Source organism: Pygocentrus nattereri, chromosome 4 (assembly GCF_015220715.1).
Source record: "Pygocentrus nattereri isolate fPygNat1 chromosome 4, fPygNat1.pri, whole genome shotgun sequence".
NCBI lineage: Eukaryota > Metazoa > Chordata > Actinopteri > Characiformes > Serrasalmidae > Pygocentrus > Pygocentrus nattereri.
The window spans coordinates 2,915,052-2,935,941 of NC_051214.1; the positions used below are offsets into that span (position 1 = coordinate 2,915,052).

General features: G+C 42.3%; 1 protein-coding gene across 1 annotated transcript in view; it reads left to right on the forward strand.

The window, feature by feature from the left end:
- The window catches only part of tmem200a (transmembrane protein 200A), a 29,795-nt gene extending 9,134 nt beyond the window's left edge, over nucleotides 1–20,661 (forward strand). Inside the window, exon 2 of the mRNA XM_037537460.1 lies at nucleotides 18,624–20,661. Within this exon, the coding sequence (XP_037393357.1) occupies nucleotides 18,644–20,107 (1,464 nt within the window). The 5' untranslated portion in view covers nucleotides 18,624–18,643 and the 3' untranslated portion in view covers nucleotides 20,108–20,661. The remainder of the gene's footprint in view (nucleotides 1–18,623) is intronic.
- The last annotated feature ends 229 nt before the right edge of the window (nucleotides 20,662–20,890 follow it).

The window sequence follows — 20,890 nt, forward strand, 5'->3', positions numbered from 1 at the left end:
CACCATGTTCTGTATCTACCATCCTGTAGGTGTTCCACCATGTGTTTTTTATGTTGAGAGCCCTGTATCTGTTCCACTTTATTCTATATCTTCCATCCTGTAGGTGTTCTACCATATTCTATGTCTACTATCCTCTAGGTGTTCCACCATGTTCTGTATTTGCCATCTTGTAGGTGTTCCACCATGTTCAATATCTACCATCATCTATGTGTTCCACCATGTTCAATATCTACCATCATCTATGTGTTCCACCATGCTCAATATCTACCATCATCTATGTGTTCCACCATGTTCTATGTCTAATATCCTGAAAGGTGTTCTACGATGTTCTATATATATCATCCCATAGGTGTTCCACCATGTCCTGTATCTGCCATCCTGCATGTGTTCCACCATGTTCTATGTTCACCATCTTGTATGTGGTCCACCATGTTCTATGTCTACCATCTGTATGTGTTCTACCATGTTCTATATCTACCATTCTTTCTTTTATGTAGAGTATTTTTCTCATTGAGTCTTGGTTCCTCTCAGTGGTTGTTCCTTGTGCTGGGAGGCTTTCACACTATAGCCTCCCACTGAACAGACATTTGGAGATGCTGCAGCCCAAACTGAGGCCGTCTCTCCTCTGATGATTCTCGGAAGGCCAACACTAACTCATCCTGTTCTGATGTTGCCATTAACATAATTCACATCCGTGGGCGGTTGTTGATTATTCCCACAATGGGGCGGATTAGACAAACAATCCAGTTTAGATCGCATCCATCAGGAGAGGCTTCATAAATGACAGACAGACATTAGCCCAGGGCTGCACAAAGCATAATTCTAGGCTTCCAGGTAAACAGGCCTGTCACAGATGCTCTTTAGATGTTGTGATGAGTTAAGACCTCAGATGATCCAACAAACATGAATCATTTTGGCCAGAATTAGGCCAATATTTATCAGTATAAATACACAGCCCTGATTAACACTGGCTGAGGTCTAACTTGCACAGTTTTGAACCAAAATTGGTCAGAAGTCAATGACCTACTGTTAAACTACTGTTCAGAAGTCTTCATTGTTTTGGTTTTTGTGGTGTTGTGTTCAAAAGAAACACCCTTTGGCTTTGTTAACACAGCAGGTAAAAGTGGCCCAAATCCTGGGAGCATGAACAGCAAAATACACTGAAATGGGGCTCCCGAGTGGTGCAACCGTCTGAGCATTGGCCGTGTCATCAGGAGATCCCGAGTTCGATCCCTGGTGATACTACAGCCATCTGTAGCCGGGAGCCCAACAGAGCACAATTGGCCTCGCTCTCTCTGGGTGGGAAGGATGCTCCTCCTTCTCCTCCCATCACTCAACGCAGTTCGAAAAGAAGTGGTGGCTGGTTTCACAGGTCTCGGAGGAAGCCTATGCTGCCTTCACCCTTCTAGCGTTGGCAGTGTCGTGTGATTGGTGGAGTCCTCAGTAGTGGGTGGATTTGGAAACGTGAAAATTGGGTAAAAAAAACACTGAATCTGACATTTTCAATTCCGATCTGAGACGCTTTCATATGTGGCACTGAAATCCGATACGTATCCGATCTGCGGCAATGAGACTCAGTCTGAACAGCCAGATCGGAATTCATGCCACGTTTACATCAATCCAACTCCACAATTATAATAATTCTGCGCTGCTGATACTCAAAAACATTTGGGGTGATATTTCTGTACCTAAAATTAGAAGAGATTTATGTAAAACCCTCCCTGTCCGAGGAGATTTTGAAAGAAATGTCCGAACGCGGCCGCAGAAGAACGATTCTGCAGCGTCACAGAACAGTCAAAAGTCTGAAAGCAGAGAACACATTCTGGGTGATGAGCCCAGCTGTCAGTCAGTAAAGCTTCATGATGGCTCCCGTGATGCTGGCAGACGAAGCTGATCCTGCGGGAGCGACTGGCGTTCGTTGGCGGTTGTGATTGTTTACCTCTGGATGAGCCATTAAAGCAGCGTGACGCTCTGTTCTTTTGCGTATGTGGCTCGGTTTAGGAGCTGATCTGAGATACTGGGAATAGCCAAACAAGAAAAAATGGATTTGTTGAGAAGATCACCAATGCTGTGTGAACGTAGCCTTAGCATCAGTAATTTGGGCGGGGTGGGGGGGGAGTGGGATATGGATGGGGGGGTTATTTATATTTTTAGCACTTCATATTTTATGCTTGTGTAATGATGTAACCAGAAGTCAGTTCTGTTAAGAGCAAAACACTGCAGATGGCTAATTCGGTCCTAAGCGTGTTTCACGGCTGGCTTGTTTAATTCATAAACTGACTAGACAGTCATTTTACATGCAATCCGGTTCGTATCTTTGTTGAAACGCCTCCTTGATTCATGCAAAAGGAGCAGCCAATGTGTTTAAGGCCAGTTGATCGGTTTGTATGACTTGCTATGGTTTTTATAACATGCTGCCGACTGACTATCATTTATTTTGCACTTCGGTCTTGTTAGAAGGTGTCAGAACATTCCTGCAGACAGAGTTATGCTGGGAGATGCCAAACATTTGCCCAAATATTTAATGCCTCGTTAAACGTAGGCACTCCTGAGCTGCTGATTAGCGGCGGGCCCCGCGCCTTTGTCTGACACGCTAATTGCCTGTTTAGCCTCATAATTATCATTAGCATCCTTCATTTTCATGAGGCTCTTTGCAGCTTTTTCAACAGAGATGTGATGAACAATAGCATGAATAGGCATTGCGCACACACATGAATACACGTTAAACACTCAATGAAGGTGTGAAAGATGGACTTGAGTTAACGGCATTCATGTTGGAATGTTTAAACGGACTATCCTTTGGGCTCCAGGTGATCGTGACTTCAGTTTTTGGGTGGGAAAGATCTTTATTTCGCATGATGCTGACCACACACAGCAGAATTAGCAGTTAGGGTCCATCTCAGAACGGCTGTCCAGTGACGAGGTGTTAGCAGAAGCTTTGAAGGACGTGGTGGAGCTTCATGTGTCTTGGAGGTAGTAAAGGACGTAGACTGCACTCTTAAAGGTGGTGCTCCACGGGTTCTTTAGTTAAGAAAACGGAGAAGCGAAGAACACTCCAACAACTCTGTGCTCGGTCATAGGGTTCTTTAGTAAAGAAAACTGTTCAAGATAGAACCATGAGCGCTCAAAAGAACTCTTAGCATGGTTAAAAGTTTCTTCTATTATGGTACCAATCTTGTACTCTCTGAAAAAAATGATGCTTCAACATGATTAAAGGGTTCTTTGCATCGTGAAAAGATTCCTCATGCTGTACGTGGTTCCATACAGCAACTTTTTGAAAAAAGGTTCTGAAAAAGGGTTCTTCTGATGTCTATCTCCTAACAAGAAGAACCCTTTCTGGTGCTATATAGAGCCCTTTTCAAAAAAGGCTCTGTAAAAACTGCCCATAGCAATTCATGCACACTTTTCATCAATAGGACACTTTCATGATGCAAAGAACCCTTTTAATCATAAAAAGGGCTTTTTGAGTGTTCACAGGTCCATATAGACCCATTTCCTTAACTAAAGAACCCTTGTAGAACCATTTTTTTAAGTGTGTGGTTAAACAATTTGACCACTATGACGAATGAATGCAGGTAACTCCACGTACGACCAGAGCAGACCATGCTGATGTTAGCCTGTTTAGCTGAACGGCTGAGTCAGGGATGTTTCAGTCATGCTGGCAGATGCTCGGATCTCCTGCCGCTGTTGAGTCTGATCTATCTGAACTAGTCCACTCTGCTTAAAGGCAGGAGACGTCAAGGAACGGCCGATCTTGTGGGGGTTAGGATTAGCCTAGGACAGTTGGTCTGGGGTGTCTGGCAGGCACATTTGAGACAAACGACTTGAGAAATTTGACGGCGCTGAAGTTGGCATGATTGGTGCCACCTTAAATGGTGCAGCAGTTATAAGAATAGAATAGAACGCAACTGGCCCATTTAAGGCGGAACGTGAAATTCAGACTAAACGCTGGCAAATAAGGAGGCAACTTCAGTTTGTAGGAGTTAAGATGTGAAACCACACTCAGCTGTTTCTGACAGGCCTGCAGTGCCAGGGTTAGAGAGGAATGTTGATCCTTATGTCGTTCAGATCTGGATTCACTGTTTCAGGTTTGCTCTGGTTGTTAAAGCTGGTTCTTATTAAAAGTGAAGGGACGTCCCAGAACAATAAACCACTGTTAACCTACAAAAACAGGCTAGAATCTGAAATCACTCTCTTCCTCTCTATTATTCTCTCCTTCTCTCTCATTTTTTACTTGTGCTATCACTCCATCTGTTACTGTCCCTATTTTCTCTCTCTCTTTCTTTCTCCTCTCTCTCATTCATTTTCTTGCACCTCTCTATCAGCCTCTACTCTCTCTCTCTGTCATTCTTTCTTTCTCTTTTGCTCTCTCATTCTCTCTCTGCCTCTCTCTTCTTCCCTATCAGTCTCTATTCTCTCACTTTCCTTCTCTCTCCTTCTTTCATTCTTTCTCTCTCATTTTCTTTCTCATTTTCTCACTTGTTCTTTTTCTTGGTATGTCTTTCTCGCTACTTTCTCATTCTAGCTCTCTTCTCTCTCTCTCTCTCTCTCTTACTCTCTCATTCTCTCTTTCTCTCTCTTATTCTTTCTCTCATTTACTTTCTCACTCTCTCTCATTTTCTTTCTCAATCTCTCGCTCATTCTTTCTCTCTCTCTCATTTTCTGTCTCAATCTCTCGCTCATTCTTTTTCTTGCTCTCTTTCTCGCTGTTACTTTCTCTCTCATTCTAGCTCTCTTCTCTCTCTCTCACGCTCTCTCTTGCTCTCTCATTCTCTCTGTCTCTCTCTCTATCTCATTCTTTCTCTCATTAACTTTCTCTCTCTCTCTCTCTCTTTCTGTCTCTGTCTCTTTCTCACTCTCTCTCTCTCTCTCTCTCTCTCTCCCTCCCACCCACTCTCCACCCTGTATTTGATGAGCTTTCCGTGGAGTCAACTTCAAAAGGGTGGGAACGCCCACTCTTCCTCTCAGACTCGGCGTCTGTGTGCGTGTGAGCTGATATCCACCAACACACTGTCTGTCTGTGAAAGAGGAAATCCTGCCTTCTCCTCAGCGCCGGCGCTCAGACCTGATCCAGCTCAGAGAGCTGAAGCATTTTTCTCCCTCGTAGAAAAACGTACAATCAGTCGTTATCACTCGGGAACATGATCGTCTGAAAGAATGTGTGATTATGTGCTGTTATAACATATGACCTGTAGCACGATCACATTATTCCCATCACGCCCCTTACAGAAAGAAAAATACATGAATTTCACATGTAAGTAAACGTGAGGCTTTCCTGCACCTCACGTTTAAAATGTGTGCTTTATCTTCACTTGTGAACACCTGGACTTTGGTCATGAAGGGAGGGAAAAAAGGCCGCTCGTGATTTATGTCCTGTTAATTTCGATCTCGGAAATTTTGCAGTTCAAGGTGCTCAGCGACTGCAGCCGTCACTTAAGGGCCACCATCCTTTATGATCTGATTGGTCAGCACAGGGAAAAAGGCTACTTGACTGCTTTGAGTAACTGTTTTGGACTCTGGAACCCCTTAATTCCCCTGTGATTTTACAGGTTTTTCTCACAGAACTTAGCATCTACTTACAGGTGAGCTTGTGTCGGTTGGTTGCTTTGCATTTGTTTGCGGCAATTAACCCTCTGGGGTCCACAAACTCACCCACGTATCAAATCCTCTGTTTCTATCTCTGTGTCTTTGTGATGAACCAGCTCAGAAATCCAGTTTAAACACTTCCTGAATCTGTAGAGTTGCCCTTTCCATTCCATCTCATCTCAAGATCAAACAAGACTCCCATCCAGAGTTATGAGCCTGTGAAGAGGGGCTGAGATACACGTCATCTGTCTCTCACCATGTGGAGCTGCTGGATTTGTGTGTCTCTGTCCAAGTCGCGTTTCGAGGCTCTGAGGTAAGAGTTGAGACTTGAGTCTCTAAGGTGAGACTCCACGTTGCATCTCAAGTCTCTAAGGGGAGAGTCCAAATCGAGTCTTGAGTCTTTAAGGTGAGAGTCCGTGTCGAGTCTCGGATCTCTGAGGTTAGAGTCTGAGTCAAGTCTTGGATCTCTGAGGGGAGAGTCAGAGTCCAGTCTCAAGTCTCTGAGGGGGAGTTATGAGCCTATGAAGAGGGGTTGAGATACACGTCATCTGCCTCTCGCCATGTGGAGCTGCTGGATTCGTGTGTCCGTCTACATTCTGTGTGAAACTGACCGACGGACACTCAGGAAATCACCAAGGACTGACCGCCACGCCGGAAACCCTTCATTCTTCATTCAGTCCATGTCGGAGACTCGTGTGAAACGGCGTCAGAGAGTTTCCAGCTGCTGAAGCTGCTGCAGCGGGTTTGGAAAGTAGTGATGAAGATAACGGAGCGTTTAGATATGAAACACATGAAGATCGTGTTCTATGAAGAACCTTTAGAGGAGGGTTTAAGAAGATCTTAACAAGTCGAGAGAAGATGGTACGATACAGATGCAGAAAGTAAGGATTGGGCTACAAAATGCTGAAAAAGTCCCTCTTTCGTTCCTTTGACTGCACTCAGAAGGTTCCTCTCTGTTCTGCTCTTGCAGCTGTGTCGTTGCTAATTACCTCTCATTAACTCCATCAAACGCTTTTAAACAGTGTTTCATTGCACTTTTTGCTGTTTCTCCTGCTCCCAACACACCTGATCCAACTACTCAGCTCATTAACAGCCTATTATTGGCCTGAAGTGGCTGCACTAAAGCAGGATGGGCTTTCAGGACCAGGGCTGAGAAACACCGCTCTAAAACAACGTGATGGAGATGTTTCCTCTGCTTCACTGCGCTGTGAAACAGTGCGCCTCGGCCTGCTGTTCAGTTGTGAGCGTTCAGTAGATGTTCCTGCCCGCTGTTCAGTCACCCCGTAAATCAGAGTCCACGCTGCGTGTGAGTACATGCGTGTGGAGCCCGTGATCAGTCATGCGCTATGGCAGCCTCAGGAAAGCCCTCATACGCGCACTTCAGCCCGTCAACACGCTCACATCTGCTCACACACACACTGATCGGGGTCTTCGCAGACACTCCACAGGCCAGAAGCGCGAAACAGCACTAAGTTTGAAGAGCAGAATCTTCTTCAGGAGACAGCCGACAGCTTTAGGTCCTTGGCTGAGCCCCAAGTTCACCACACTGGACTGAAAACAGGCTGAGAATAAATAAAAACAGTTTACATAATGACTAAGACGACTGCAGTGTGTGCCTCAACAGCGGAGAACAGTTGGTCATCCAAAGCGCTGTTTGGACGGGATTCGTTTTAAATGAGGAGGTGGGGGGAGTGTTGTTATCATTAGTTATTATTATGGTGTTTCTCAGTGATTTTAGTCCCATCTGAATGCACCGTAACCGTCTTGCACTCCTGCTTCAGTAAACTGGAAAACCCAATATCCTTTCCAGTGACATGATCTTAGCTCTAGTCCGTATGCCTAATATTCCTCATTTTTGGAAATGTTATTATAAGCTCATTATAAGATTACTTAACTTATATCCAGGCACTTTAAGTGATTTTATTAAGTCTGATTATGTTGGCAAATGATTTTGCTTATTTTAAGAAATACGATTGAAACCAGAAAAATGATCTGCCAGTACAGTGAGATCATTTCACCTCCTAAAATCACTTGAAACGAGTAAAAGATGTCTAGAAATAAGATGAATAATTTCATAATAAGCTGTGAACAACCTTAAAATGAGATTTTTTTTGCAGTGTAGAGATGCCGGCGCTTTTTACCTTTTGTGAACAAGCCAGAGAGATAAGTTTGAGTTATATTACTCCTGCACAAATCATATCAGTAAAATGCCATCATATTCAGTGGAAAATTAGTTTTTTTGTGTTCTCTCTGGCTCAAAACAAGCGATAAGTACTGTCCTACCTCAAATGTACAACACAGAACATTAAAATGAAGCAATTTCCAGTTTGATCTTATGGCACGATGTTGGCTGTTGGCTGTAAATGAATGCTTATTTATATAAGGCCTTTTTGAAAGGGAGGCTATATAGCACCAAAAGGTTTCTGTTACTGTTACAGTCTTGACATCATAACTACAGAAGAACCCTATTTGTGCTGTATTGAACCAAATACAACACATTTTCCATCAATCTGAAGAAGCATTTCACCATTTAAGAACCATTTAAGTGACCCTTATTAGACCCACAACGGGGAAATTACCCCTCAGCATTTAACCCATCTGTGCAGCGAAACACCACATACACACTAGTGAGCACACACACACTAGGGGGCAGTGAGCACACTTGCCCGGAGCGGTGGGCAGCCCAATCCACGGCGCCCGGGGAGCAGTTGGGGGTTAGGTGTCTTGCTCAAGGACACCTCAGTCATGGACTGTCGGCTCTGGGGATCGAACCGGCAACCTTGCGGTCACGAGGCTGGTTCCCTAACCTCCAGGAACACTCACAGTGTCCAGGAACCTCCAGGAACACTCACTGTCATTCCTAAAGAACCATTTTGTTTAAGAATGTACTTTTATTTTACAGTGTTATGCATATCTTTAACTACTTATAAGCACTTATGCAAGCTTAATTAATCTCAGCATAACTGAGCTCTGCTAAAGCCTGAGTAGACTGATGAATCAATGTGATCAGTTATTAATCTCAGTGTTACTGAGCTCTGCTAAAGCCTGAGTAGACTGATAAATCAATGTGATCAGTTATTAATCTCAGTGTTACTGAGCTCTGCTAAAGCCTGAGTAGACTGATAAATCAATGTGATCAGTTATTAATCTCAGTGTTACTGAGCTCTGCTAAAGCCTGAGTAGACTGATAAATCAATGTGATCGGTTATTAATCTCAGTGTTACTGAGCTCTGCTAAAGCCTGAGTAGACTGATAAATCAATGTGATCAGTTATTAATCTCAGTGTTACTGAGCTCTGCTAAAGCCTGAGTAGACTGATAAATCAATGTGATCAGTTATTAATCTCAGCGTTACTGAGCTCTGCTAAAGCCTGAGTAGACTGATAAATCAATGTGATCAGTTATTAATCTCAGCGTTACTGAGCTCTGCTAAAGCCTGAGTAGACTGATAAATCAATGTGATCGGTTATTAATCTCAGTGTTACTGAGCTCTGCTAAAGCCTGAGTAGACTGATAAATCAATGTGATCGGTTATTAATCTCAGCGTTACTGAGCTCTGCTAAAGCCTGAGTAGACTGATAAATCAATGTGATCGGTTATTAATCTCAGTGTTACTGAGCTCTGCTAAAGCCTGAGTAGACTGATAAATCAATGTGATCAGTTATTAATCTCAGCGTTACTGAGCTCTGCTAAAGCCTGAGTAGACTGATAAATCAATGTGATCGGTTATTAATCTCAGCATTACTGAGCTCTGCTAAAGCCTGAGTAGACTGATAAATCAATGTGATCAGTTATTAATCTCAGTGTTACTGAGCTCTGCTAAAGCCTGTGTAGACTGATAAATCAATGTGATTAGTTATTAATCTCAGCGTTACTGAGCTCTGCTAAAGTCTGAGTAGACTGATAAATCAATGTGATCAGTTATTAATCTCAGTGGTACTGAGCTCTGCTAAAGACTGAGTAGACTGATAAATCAATGTGATCAGTTATTAATCTCAGCGTTACTGAGCTCTGCTAAAGCCTGAGTAGACTGATAAATCAATGTGATCAGTTATTAATCTCAGTGGTACTGAGCTCTGCTAAAGACTGAGTAGACTGATAAATCAATGTGATCAGTTATTAATCTCAGTGTTACTGAGCTCTGCTAAAGTCTGAGTAGACTGATAAATCAATGTGATCAGTTATTAATCTCAGCGTTACTGAGCTCTGCTAAAGTCTGAGTAGACTGATAAATCAATGTGATCAGTTATTAATCTCAGCGTTACTGAGCTCTGCTAAAGCCTGAGTAGACTGATAAATCAATGTGATCAGTTATTAATCTCAGTGTTACTGAGCTCTGCTAAAGCCTGAGTAGACTGATAGATCAATGTGATCGGTTATTAATCTCAGTGTTACTGAGCTCTGCTAAAGCCTGAGTAGACTGATAAATCAATGTGATCAGTTATTAATCTCAGTGTTACTGAGCTCTGCTAAAGCCTGAGTAGACCGATAGATCAATGTGATCGGTTATTAATCTCAGTGTTACTGAGCTCTGCTAAAGCCTGAGTAGACTGATAAATCAATGTGATCAGTTATTAATCTCAGCGTTACTGAGCTCTGCTAAAGCCTGAGTAGACTGATAAATCAATGTGATCAGTTATTAATCTCAGCGTTACTGAGCTCTGCTAAAGCCTGAGTAGACTGATAAATCAATGTGATCGGTTATTAATCTCAGTGTTACTGAGCTCTGCTAAAGCCTGAGTAGACTGATAAATCAATGTGATCGGTTATTAATCTCAGTGTTACTGAGCTCTGCTAAAGCCTGAGTAGACTGATAAATCAATGTGATCGGTTATTAATCTCAGCGTTACTGAGCTCTGCTAAAGCCTGAGTAGACTGATAAATCAATGTGATCGGTTATTAATCTCAGTGTTACTGAGCTCTGCTAAAGCCTGAGTAGACTGATAAACCAATGTGATCGGTTATTAATCTCAGTGTTACTGAGCTCTGCTAAAGCCTGAGTAGACTGATAAACCAATGTGATCGGTTATTAATCTCAGTGTTACTGAGCTCTGCTAAAGTCTGAGTAGACTGATAAATCAATGTGATCAGTTATTAATCTCAGCGTTACTGAGCTCTGCTAAAGCCTGAGTAGACTGATAAATCAATGTGATCAGTTATTAATCTCAGTGTTACTGAGCTCTGCTAAAGCCTGAGTAGACTGATAAATCAATGTGATCGGTTATTAATCTCAGTGTTACTGAGCTCTGCTAAAGCCTGAGTAGACTGATAAATCAATGTGATCGGTTATTAATCTCAGCGTTACTGAGCTCTGCTAAAGCCTGAGTAGACTGATAAATCAATGTGATCGGTTATTAATCTCAGCGTTACTGAGCTCTGCTAAAGTCTGAGTAGACTGATAAATCAATGTGATCAGTTATTAATCTCAGCGTTACTGAGCTCTGCTAAAGCCTGAGTAGACTGATAAATCAATGTGATCAGTTATTAATCTCAGTGTTACTGAGCTCTGCTAAAGCCTGAGTAGACTGATAAATCAATGTGATCGGTTATTAATCTCAGTGTTACTGAGCTCTGCTAAAGCCTGAGTAGACTGATAAATCAATGTGATCAGTTATTAATCTCAGCGTTACTGAGCTCTGCTAAAGCCTGAGTAGACTGATAAATCAATGTGATCGGTTATTAATCTCAGCGTTACTGAGCTCTACTAAAGCCTGAGTAGACTGATAAATCAATGTGATCGGTTATTAATCTCAGCGTTACTGAGCTCTGCTAAAGCCTGAGTAGACTGATAAATCAATGTGATCAGTTATTAATCTCAGCGTTACTGAGCTCTGCTAAAGCCTGAGTAGACTGATAAATCAATGTGATCAGTTATTAATCTCAGCGTTACTGAGCTCTGCTAAAGCCTGAGTAGACTGATAAATCAATGTGATCGGTTATTAATCTCAGCGTTACTGAGCTCTGCTAAAGCCTGAGTAGACTGATAAATCAATGTGATCAGTTATTAATCTCAGCGTTACTGAGCTCTGCTAAAGCCTGAGTAGACTGATAAATCAATGTGATCGGTTATTAATCTCAGTGTTACTGAGCTCTGCTAAAGCCTGAGTAGACTGATAAATCAATGTGATCAGTTATTAATCTCAGTGTTACTGAGCTCTGCTAAAGTCTGAGTAGACTGATAAATCAATGTGATCAGTTATTAATCTCAGTGTTACTGAGCTCTGCTAAAGCCTGAGTAGACTGATAAATCAATGTGATCAGTTATTAATCTCAGTGTTACTGAGCTCTGCTAAAGCCTGAGTAGACTGATAAATCAATGTGATCAGTTATTAATCTCAGTGTTACTGAGCTCTGCTAAAGCCTGAGTAGACTGATAAATCAATGTGATCGGTTATTAATCTCAGTGTTACTGAGCTCTGCTAAAGCCTGAGTAGACTGATAAATCAATGTGATCAGTTATTAATCTCAGCGTTACTGAGCTCTGCTAAAGCCTGAGTAGACTGATAAATCAATGTGATCAGTTATTAATCTCAGTGTTACTGAGCTCTGCTAAAGCCTGAGTAGACTGATAAATCAATGTGATCGGTTATTAATCTCAGTGTTACTGAGCTCTGCTAAAGCCTGAGTAGACTGATAAATCAATGGGATCAGTTATTAATCTCAGTGTTACTGAGCTCTGCTAAAGCCTGAGTAGACTGATAAATCAATGTGATCGGTTATTAATCTCAGCATTACTGAGCTCTGCTAAAGTCTGAGTAGACTGATAAATCAATGTGATCAGTTATTAATCTCAGTGTTACTGAGCTCTGCTAAAGCCTGAGTAGACTGATAAATCAATGTGATCGGTTATTAATCTCAGCGTTACTGAGCTCTGCTAAAGCCTGAGTAGACTGATAAATCAATGTGATCGGTTATTAATCTCAGTGTTACTGAGCTCTGCTAAAGCCTGAGTAGACTGATAAATCAATGTGATCAGTTATTAATCTCAGTGTTACTGAGCTCTGCTAAAGCCTGAGTAGACTGATAAATCAATGTGATCGGTTATTAATCTCAGTGTTACTGAGCTCTGCTAAAGCCCGAGTAGACTGATAAATCAATGTGATCAGTTATTAATCTCAGTGTTACTGAGCTCTGCTAAAGCCTGAGTAGACTGATAAATCAATGTGATCAGTTATTAATCTCAGCGTTACTGAGCTCTGCTAAAGCCTGAGTAGACTGATAAATCAATGTGATCAGTTATTAATCTCAGCGTTACTGAGCTCTGCTAAAGCCTGAGTAGACTGATAAATCAATGTGATCGGTTATTAATCTCAGCGTTACTGAGCTCTGCTAAAGCCTGAGTAGACTGATAAATCAATGTGATCGGTTATTAATCTCAGTGTTACTGAGCTCTGCTAAAGTCTGAGTAGACTGATAAATCAATGTGATAAGTTATTAATCTCAGTGTTACTGAGCTCTGCTAAAGCCTGAGTAGACTGATAAATCAATGTGATCGGTTATTAATCTCAGTGTTACTGAGCTCTGCTAAAGCCTGAGTAGACTGATAAATCAATGTGATCGGTTATTAATCTCAGTGTTACTGAGCTCTGCTAAAGCCTGAGTAGACTGATAAATCAATGTGATCGGTTATTAATCTCAGCGTTACTGAGCTCTGCTAAAGCCTGAGTAGACTGATAAATCAATGTGATCGGTTATTAATCTCAGCGTTACTGAGCTCTGCTAAAGTCTGAGTAGACTGATAAATCAATGTGATCAGTTATTAATCTCAGTGTTACTGAGCTCTGCTAAAGCCTGAGTAGACTGATAAATCAATGTGATCGGTTATTAATCTCAGCGTTACTGAGCTCTGCTAAAGCCTGAGTAGACTGATAAATCAATGTGATCAGTTATTAATCTCAGCGTTACTGAGCTCTGCTAAAGTCTGAGTAGACTGATAAATCAATGTGATCGGTTATTAATCTCAGCGTTACTGAGCTCTGCTAAAGCCTGAGTAGACTGATAAATCAATGTGATCAGTTATTAATCTCAGTGTTACTGAGCTCTGCTAAAGCCTGAGTAGACTGATAAATCAATGTGATCGGTTATTAATCTCAGCGTTACTGAGCTCTGCTAAAGCCTGAGTAGACTGATAAATCAATGTGATCGGTTATTAATCTCAGTGTTACTGAGCTCTGCTAAAGCCTGAGTAGACTGATAAATCAATGTGATCAGTTATTAATCTCAGTGTTACTGAGCTCTGCTAAAGCCTGAGTAGACTGATAAATCAATGTGATCGGTTATTAATCTCAGCGTTACTGAGCTCTGCTAAAGCCTGAGTAGACTGATAAATCAATGTGATCAGTTATTAATCTCAGCGTTACTGAGCTCTGCTAAAGCCTGAGTAGACTGATAAATCAATGTGATCGGTTATTAATCTCAGTGTTACTGAGCTCTGCTAAAGCCTGAGTAGACTGATAAATCAATGTGATCGGTTATTAATCTCAGTGTTACTGAGCTCTGCTAAAGCCTGAGTAGACTGATAAATCAATGTGATCGGTTATTAATCTCAGCGTTACTGAGCTCTGCTAAAGCCTGAGTAGACTGATAAATCAATGTGATCGGTTATTAATCTCAGCGTTACTGAGCTCTGCTAAAGCCTGAGTAGACTGATAAATCAATGTGATCGGTTATTAATCTCAGCGTTACTGAGCTCTGCTAAAGCCTGAGTAGACTGATAAATCAATGTGATCGGTTATTAATCTCAGTGTTACTGAGCTCTGCTAAAGCCTGAGTAGACTGATAAATCAATGTGATCGGTTATTAATCTCAGTGTTCCTGAGCTCTGCTAAAGCCTGAGTAGACTGATAAATCAATGTGATCAGTTATTAATCTCAGTGTTACTGAGCTCTGCTAAAGTCTGAGTAGACTGATAAATCAATGTGATCAGTTATTAATCTCAGCGTTACTGAGCTCTGCTAAAGCCTGAGTAGACTGATAAATCAATGTGATCAGTTATTAATCTCAGTGTTACTGAGCTCTGCTAAAGCCTGAGTAGACTGATAAATCAATGTGATCAGTTATTAATCTCAGTGTTACTGAGCTCTGCTAAAGCCTGAGTAGACTGATAAATCAATGTGATCAGTTATTAATCTCAGTGTTACTGAGCTCTGCTAAAGTCTGAGTAGACTGATAAATCAATGTGATCAGTTATTAATCTCAGCGTTACTGAGCTCTGCTAAAGCCTGAGTAGACTGATAAATCAATGTGATCGGTTATTAATCTCAGCGTTACTGAGCTCTGCTAAAGCCTGAGTAGACTGATAAATCAATGTGATCAGTTATTAATCTCAGCGTTACTGAGCTCTGCTAAAGCCTGAGTAGACTGATAAATCAATGTGATCGGTTATTAATCTCAGCGTTACTGAGCTCTGCTAAAGCCTGAGTAGACTGATAAATCAATGTGATCAGTTATTAATCTCAGCGTTACTGAGCTCTGCTAAAGTCTGAGTAGACTGATAAATCAATGTGATCAGTTATTAATCTCAGCGTTACTGAGCTCTGCTAAAGTCTGAGTAGACTGATAAATCAATGTGATCGGTTATTAATCTGTGTTACTGAGCTCTGCTAAAGCCTGAGTAGACTGATAAATCAATGTGATCAGTTATTAATCTCAGCATTACTGAGCTCTGCTAAAGCCTGAGTAGACTGATAAATCAATGTGATCGGTTATTAATCTCAGTGTTACTGAACTCTGCTAAAGCCTGAGTAGACTGATAAATCAATGTGATCGGTTATTAATCTCACCGTTACTGAGCTCTGCTAAAGCCTGAGTAGACTGATAAATCAATGTGATCAGTTATTAATCTCAGTGTTACTGAGCTCTGCTAAAGCCTGAGTAGACTGATAAATCAATGTGATCAGTTATTAATCTCAGTGTTACTGAGCTCTGCTAAAGCCTGAGTAGACTGATAAATCAATGTGATCGGTTATTAATCTCAGTGTTACTGTAAAATATCCACAGTGGTTATTGTCTATAAGCAAATGTCACCCACAATTATTTTCTCTGCCACAATGAAAGAGTTAACAAAGGCTAGTAAGAACATACAAGCTTACTGCACAGCGCCACATCGTATTTATTCCCATGGAGAGCTTTGCTGGAACCACACTGTGCATGAAAGGCTGGGGTTTGGCAAAATCTGCTTTACGTCAAAGTTCAGCACATTTCTACTTTATGCAAATAAGCTTGGCAGCCACATTATATTCATCCAGTAAAGGAAGAGTGACAACAATGACTCTCTCTCTTTCCTTTGCCTTCATGAGAGTTTCTCATAATGTAAAACAACGTTTCCTTCGTTTCCATAACTTCATTAAAATTTCCAGCAGAAAGAAGGACAGAAAGTGGCAAGAAAAAGTGCAAGTGGAATCGTGCCGTGAGAAATTACTGCTTTAAATAATTGGCTCGATATTAGCATTTGGCAGGCGGCAGCAATATGATGATGTATTAATTAGCCCTCGTTTTGAATGTGAAAAGACATTTGTAATTGCACCAAGTGCCACATTTGTCACTTGTATTGACTTGAGTTTCATTCCAAAGTGCATTAAAAACCACTTTTAGAATTTTCTTTAGTTGAATGTTGTACCTTTTTGACAGTGAGCGTCACACGTGCTAGAAAGATCAGTGGTAAATGAAATGTGTATTCAGTCCTTTCAGAATCTCGTACCTAAAATAGTTACAAACTTGGGGGCGCAAGGGAAAACCCACAAATATACATGGACCTGTACGCTGTTAAAGAAGGTCAAGCAGCGTGAGCTTCTGGCCACATGACCACATTTCCCAGCCAAAGTCTCCCACCAAAATTCGGAGCGATTCGTCAGAGTTTTAAAGAGATCTGAGCCGAGAGTGTTCTCGGAGCATTGAGAACTCACTGTCCTGTTTCTCTGATACTCTGCTACCCTGTTCTTCAGTGGTCAGGACCCCCATGGACCCTCACAGAGCAGGTACTGTTTGGGTGGTGGGTCATTCTCAGCACTGCAGTAACACTGACGTGGTGGAGGTGGTGTGTTAGTGTGTGCTGTGCTGGTCTGAGTGGATCTGAGTGGACCAGGAGCTGAATCAGCCCAAACCTGATTAAAAAAAAAGAGATCCGAATGTTTTCAGGGCCTGGGAGTCGTTTGTGGTGTTGTGTAAATCACAAAATCCAACTTTATATCACTTTAATCACCGTCTCGTTTCCTAAAACACAGCATTGTTTTGAAGCGGCTGACCAGCTCACAGCGGGTGCAGCTGGGCTCCAGTACAGCCTCCTTACTGCGGGGTTGGTTCACAGCGTTACAGCTCAGACACCTTTAGAGAGCAAGACTAATGAAGTAAATGCAGGATTTTCGTTCCCTGTTTACACGGATTATAAGACGAGACAGAGAAAACATCTGAGAAGGGATTTATTTCTGCTGTATCAGCGTCTTTCAGATGTCGGTGTTCAGGCTTTAAATAAGTATATTAATGAAATGGACATCATCAGCTGGTGAAGCTGCAGTTATTCAGAAACATGTTCATATTTTACTGATTCTTCATGTTTTACTTTGCTGCACTGGACAAAAATAAATCTGGCATCGTTTGACACACAGACTCATATCGGTGTTGATATATAATTTGATCAGTATCAGTTGATCTGTCTGTCTTTCTGTCTGATAGATGATGATATGTAATGCAGCACGGCTGGAAAATTCCTATCTTACAACACAGAATTAGACGGACTTATATAATTAGGCACTGATTGGTCAGACGTTTCTAGCAGGTGTTAAACTGACCCTCTGTCTGTTCCAGTGAACCCAGGGTTTCGGGTGGAACTGTAGGAGCATTGGAACGGAATTGGAATGGAATTGGAAGTTCAAGCGTTTGTTTGTAGCAGAGATGTTTATGTTGCTTGTATAAAAACATGATTGTTCCAACTTAGACATTTTTATTCAACAGAAGCCCAAATGTGTTAGGTTGTGCCCCGCTCTCATCTATATATGACACTTTGAAGGGACTTTAAGGGACAATTTTCAGCTTGGGAATTTACGATAATTCTGATATGAAGGCTACATTCCGCTTTGACGTAGTCGTAGATGTTTGAACTTTCAGATTAAGGCCTCTCTGTCATGTGTTTGAACTTCATGTGGGGCTGCATTGAGAACAAACTAGACACATCCTGTTAGTGAGGGCGATGATGGGTAATGATTGACTTGGTTTACTGGCTCTACAGTACACAGACTGTTATATTTAGCTCGACTTTATGCTCGGTCTGTTCCTGAGAGAACACTTGGCTTATTTTCTTGGGAGAAAATTAAGAATAAAAGTATGGTTTATACTTTTTAGGAGTTTTTCTTGGAGGATAAATGTTGCAACCAGGCTCATTCTTTGCGCTTGGCTGCCCTTGGCTGTCACATTCACATTGCCAGAATGTTTATTCTTGGTCTTCGCATCGCTGTTTTATTTATAGAATCATAATTCCAGTGGGAAATTTAATCGTTCATTTCGAATGATTATTTATGGAGACAGAAGAAGAGCCAGACAGAGCACTTGTGTTGAAATAACGGCCTGCATCACGACTATATATACACATGTACTGATGCTGTTTCCTACTGCCGTGGTGTAGTGTCTAATTAGGCAACAGCAACAATGCCTTGTTTTGTTTTATCTGTGTCGTGAGCAGGAAAAACAGTATGCAAGATTGTTGACTAATTGAGATTTTAAAGAAGAACCCACCATAACTGCTAACTGCCATGCTTCCCGGGTTGATTACAGGGTATCTTTGTGACTAATCATCAGCACAGCAGGCGTAATTCTTGCCAGGATGAAAGTGGCTGAGCTGTGGAAGCTTTCCTGTGGCTCTGCTGAGCCCCTTTCCTAAGGTTAATGCAACGCTCACGCCCACAGTAGGATTTTCGAAACAGAAAAGAGGGGAAAGAGGGAGCGAGGGACAGTAACGAGGTACTTCAGAGAAAAATCTGTAAACTCTGTAAACAAGACTGCCAGCCTCTTTCGCTCACAGTGTGGTGTTTTTGTTTGTTTTCCCAGGCCTGTGTGCTGTCGTAGCAATGATTGCGACCGGGGGCGTGATCACAGGCCTCGCGGCTTTGAAGAGACAAGACTCCTCCCGCTCCCAGCATCACCTGCCCACCCAGAGCCCCGGCCCTCAGCCCGAGAAGAAGCGGCAGAAGCGTAAACCTCGCACGGACGTGGTTGTGGTGCGTGGAAAAATCCGTCTGTACTCCGCATCTGGCTTTTTCCTGGTCCTGGGAGTTCTGATCCTTATGGTGGGCATCGCCATGGCTGTACTCGGCTATTGGCCCCACACGGACCTGCACAAGGAACCGGAGAGGAATGTCACGCAGTCGTTTTTAGAGCAGCACCTGCACTCTGAGAAAATGAAAATGCTCGGACCTTTTACGATGGGAATCGGGATATTTATCTTCATCTGTGCTAATGCAATCTTACATGAGAACCGTGACCGAGAAACGAAGGTCATCCACATGAGGGACATGTACTCGACTGTCATAGACATCCACAGCCTGAGGATAAAGGAGCAGAAGTGTATGAATGGGGCCTACATGGGTCCCTACATGGACCATGAGATCCGAAACTTTGGTTACGAGAGCCAATATGCCTCGAGGCTAGCCGCTAACACACTAATGTCATTCTCCGGCTTGGGAGGAGAAATGAGACGCTCCCGGCGCACCAGCTCGGCCGAGGATGAGGAAGGTCTAATGGGTGAAGCCAAAGGTGTATCAAGTTTGCTGTCACCTGGCTACAGGGAACGTACCGGATCTATCTTCGGGTTCCAGCCAGAGGGAATTCGTCACTGGGAGGAAAAACGCAGTGACCTGAAGAAGTGCCAGACGCGATCCATCGTCTCCTCCTCCATCAGCGCCTTCACACTCCCTGTCATCAAGCTCAACAACTGTGTTATTGATGAACCTGATATTGACAACATCACCGAAGATTCTGAGCAGCTGCGAGACCGATCAAGGCCTCCATCCATGGAGTCCTTAACTGTTCCCATTCCGGATATTTCCAAAGCCTTCAAGCCGCCTGGTACCTTGCTGCTCCGGAGCAACTCCGCCACAGAATCCCCCACGTCTGCATCCGGGTGGGCTTCCTCGCAGTCCTCACTGTCCCCTGGATCCACCAGTGGCCGGTTCCTGTCTCCTGGAGCAGCCCGGAAAGACTTCGGCTCCAATAACTCGATCCACATGCTTTCGGCTCACTCCAAGTCCCTGGATCTAGAGCGAGGTCACACCACATTGACCGTACAGCCAGAACAGCGCAAACACCCCAGCTGGCCCAGACTGGACCGCAGCAACAGTAAAGGCTACACCAAGCTGGAAAATAAGGAAGACCCCATGGATAGGCTGCTGGTGCCTCCGGTGGCTGTTAAGAGGGATTACACCAAAAAGGAGAAGCTGCTCATGATCTCCAGATCACATAACAATCTAAGTTTCGAACATGACGAATTTATGAGCAGCACTCTGAAAAGAGGGACCTCTGAGACCAGATTTTAGAAACGGACCTAACCCGAGGCCTTACACGCATCCATCCGCCTACACACATGCATTCACACAGTGACTAAAAAAGTTCTTCTGCAATATATGAACATACCATTTTTCATCATTTTTGCAGTGATTTTGTGAACTCATGAAGTCCCACGGACTGCAAGCTCAGGTGGTCATTCTGATCGACATAGACATAACAGATTGTTTCTGAAACAAAATGTTGAGTTGTGAGATTTTTAACCCCAAATTGCAAACGAACAGAAGCTCACGGTCAGGATCCAGGCCAGCAGTGGACGAAACAGTGTAAATAGACAGCAGTGTACTAGCTGTGTGGTTTGTTGAACTTAATTCGGTATGTTTCCGTTGTCTTTGCTAACTGTTGAGACAGGACCTATTGTCTGTTTTGAGTAGAGTGTGCGTGTGCAATGTTGTACCAGAGCTGGACAGTTATTTTGCTATGAGGTTTTAAATAATTTATTGTTCAAAAACACATTGCTATTTTTGAAGAGTCATCAATGTCTTATTTATCTGTTTCTCAGAATAAAAATAAACTTTTCACATAAGCCTTTCATGTTATGCATCACAACATCCACACACTGATAGAGCATTGTAAACGTTACCTCAAAATACAAACTGACTTATTTTACGTAGGTTCTGAAGGCACACTTTCCCAGAGGAAAAATAGAGTACAGGGTTCAGTTAGGTTCCCCAACTAAAGGTACTGAAGACAGGCCCAAGTGGCAGGACAGTTTTCTCAAAGCCTGCCACTTTTTAAACCACGCATTATATACA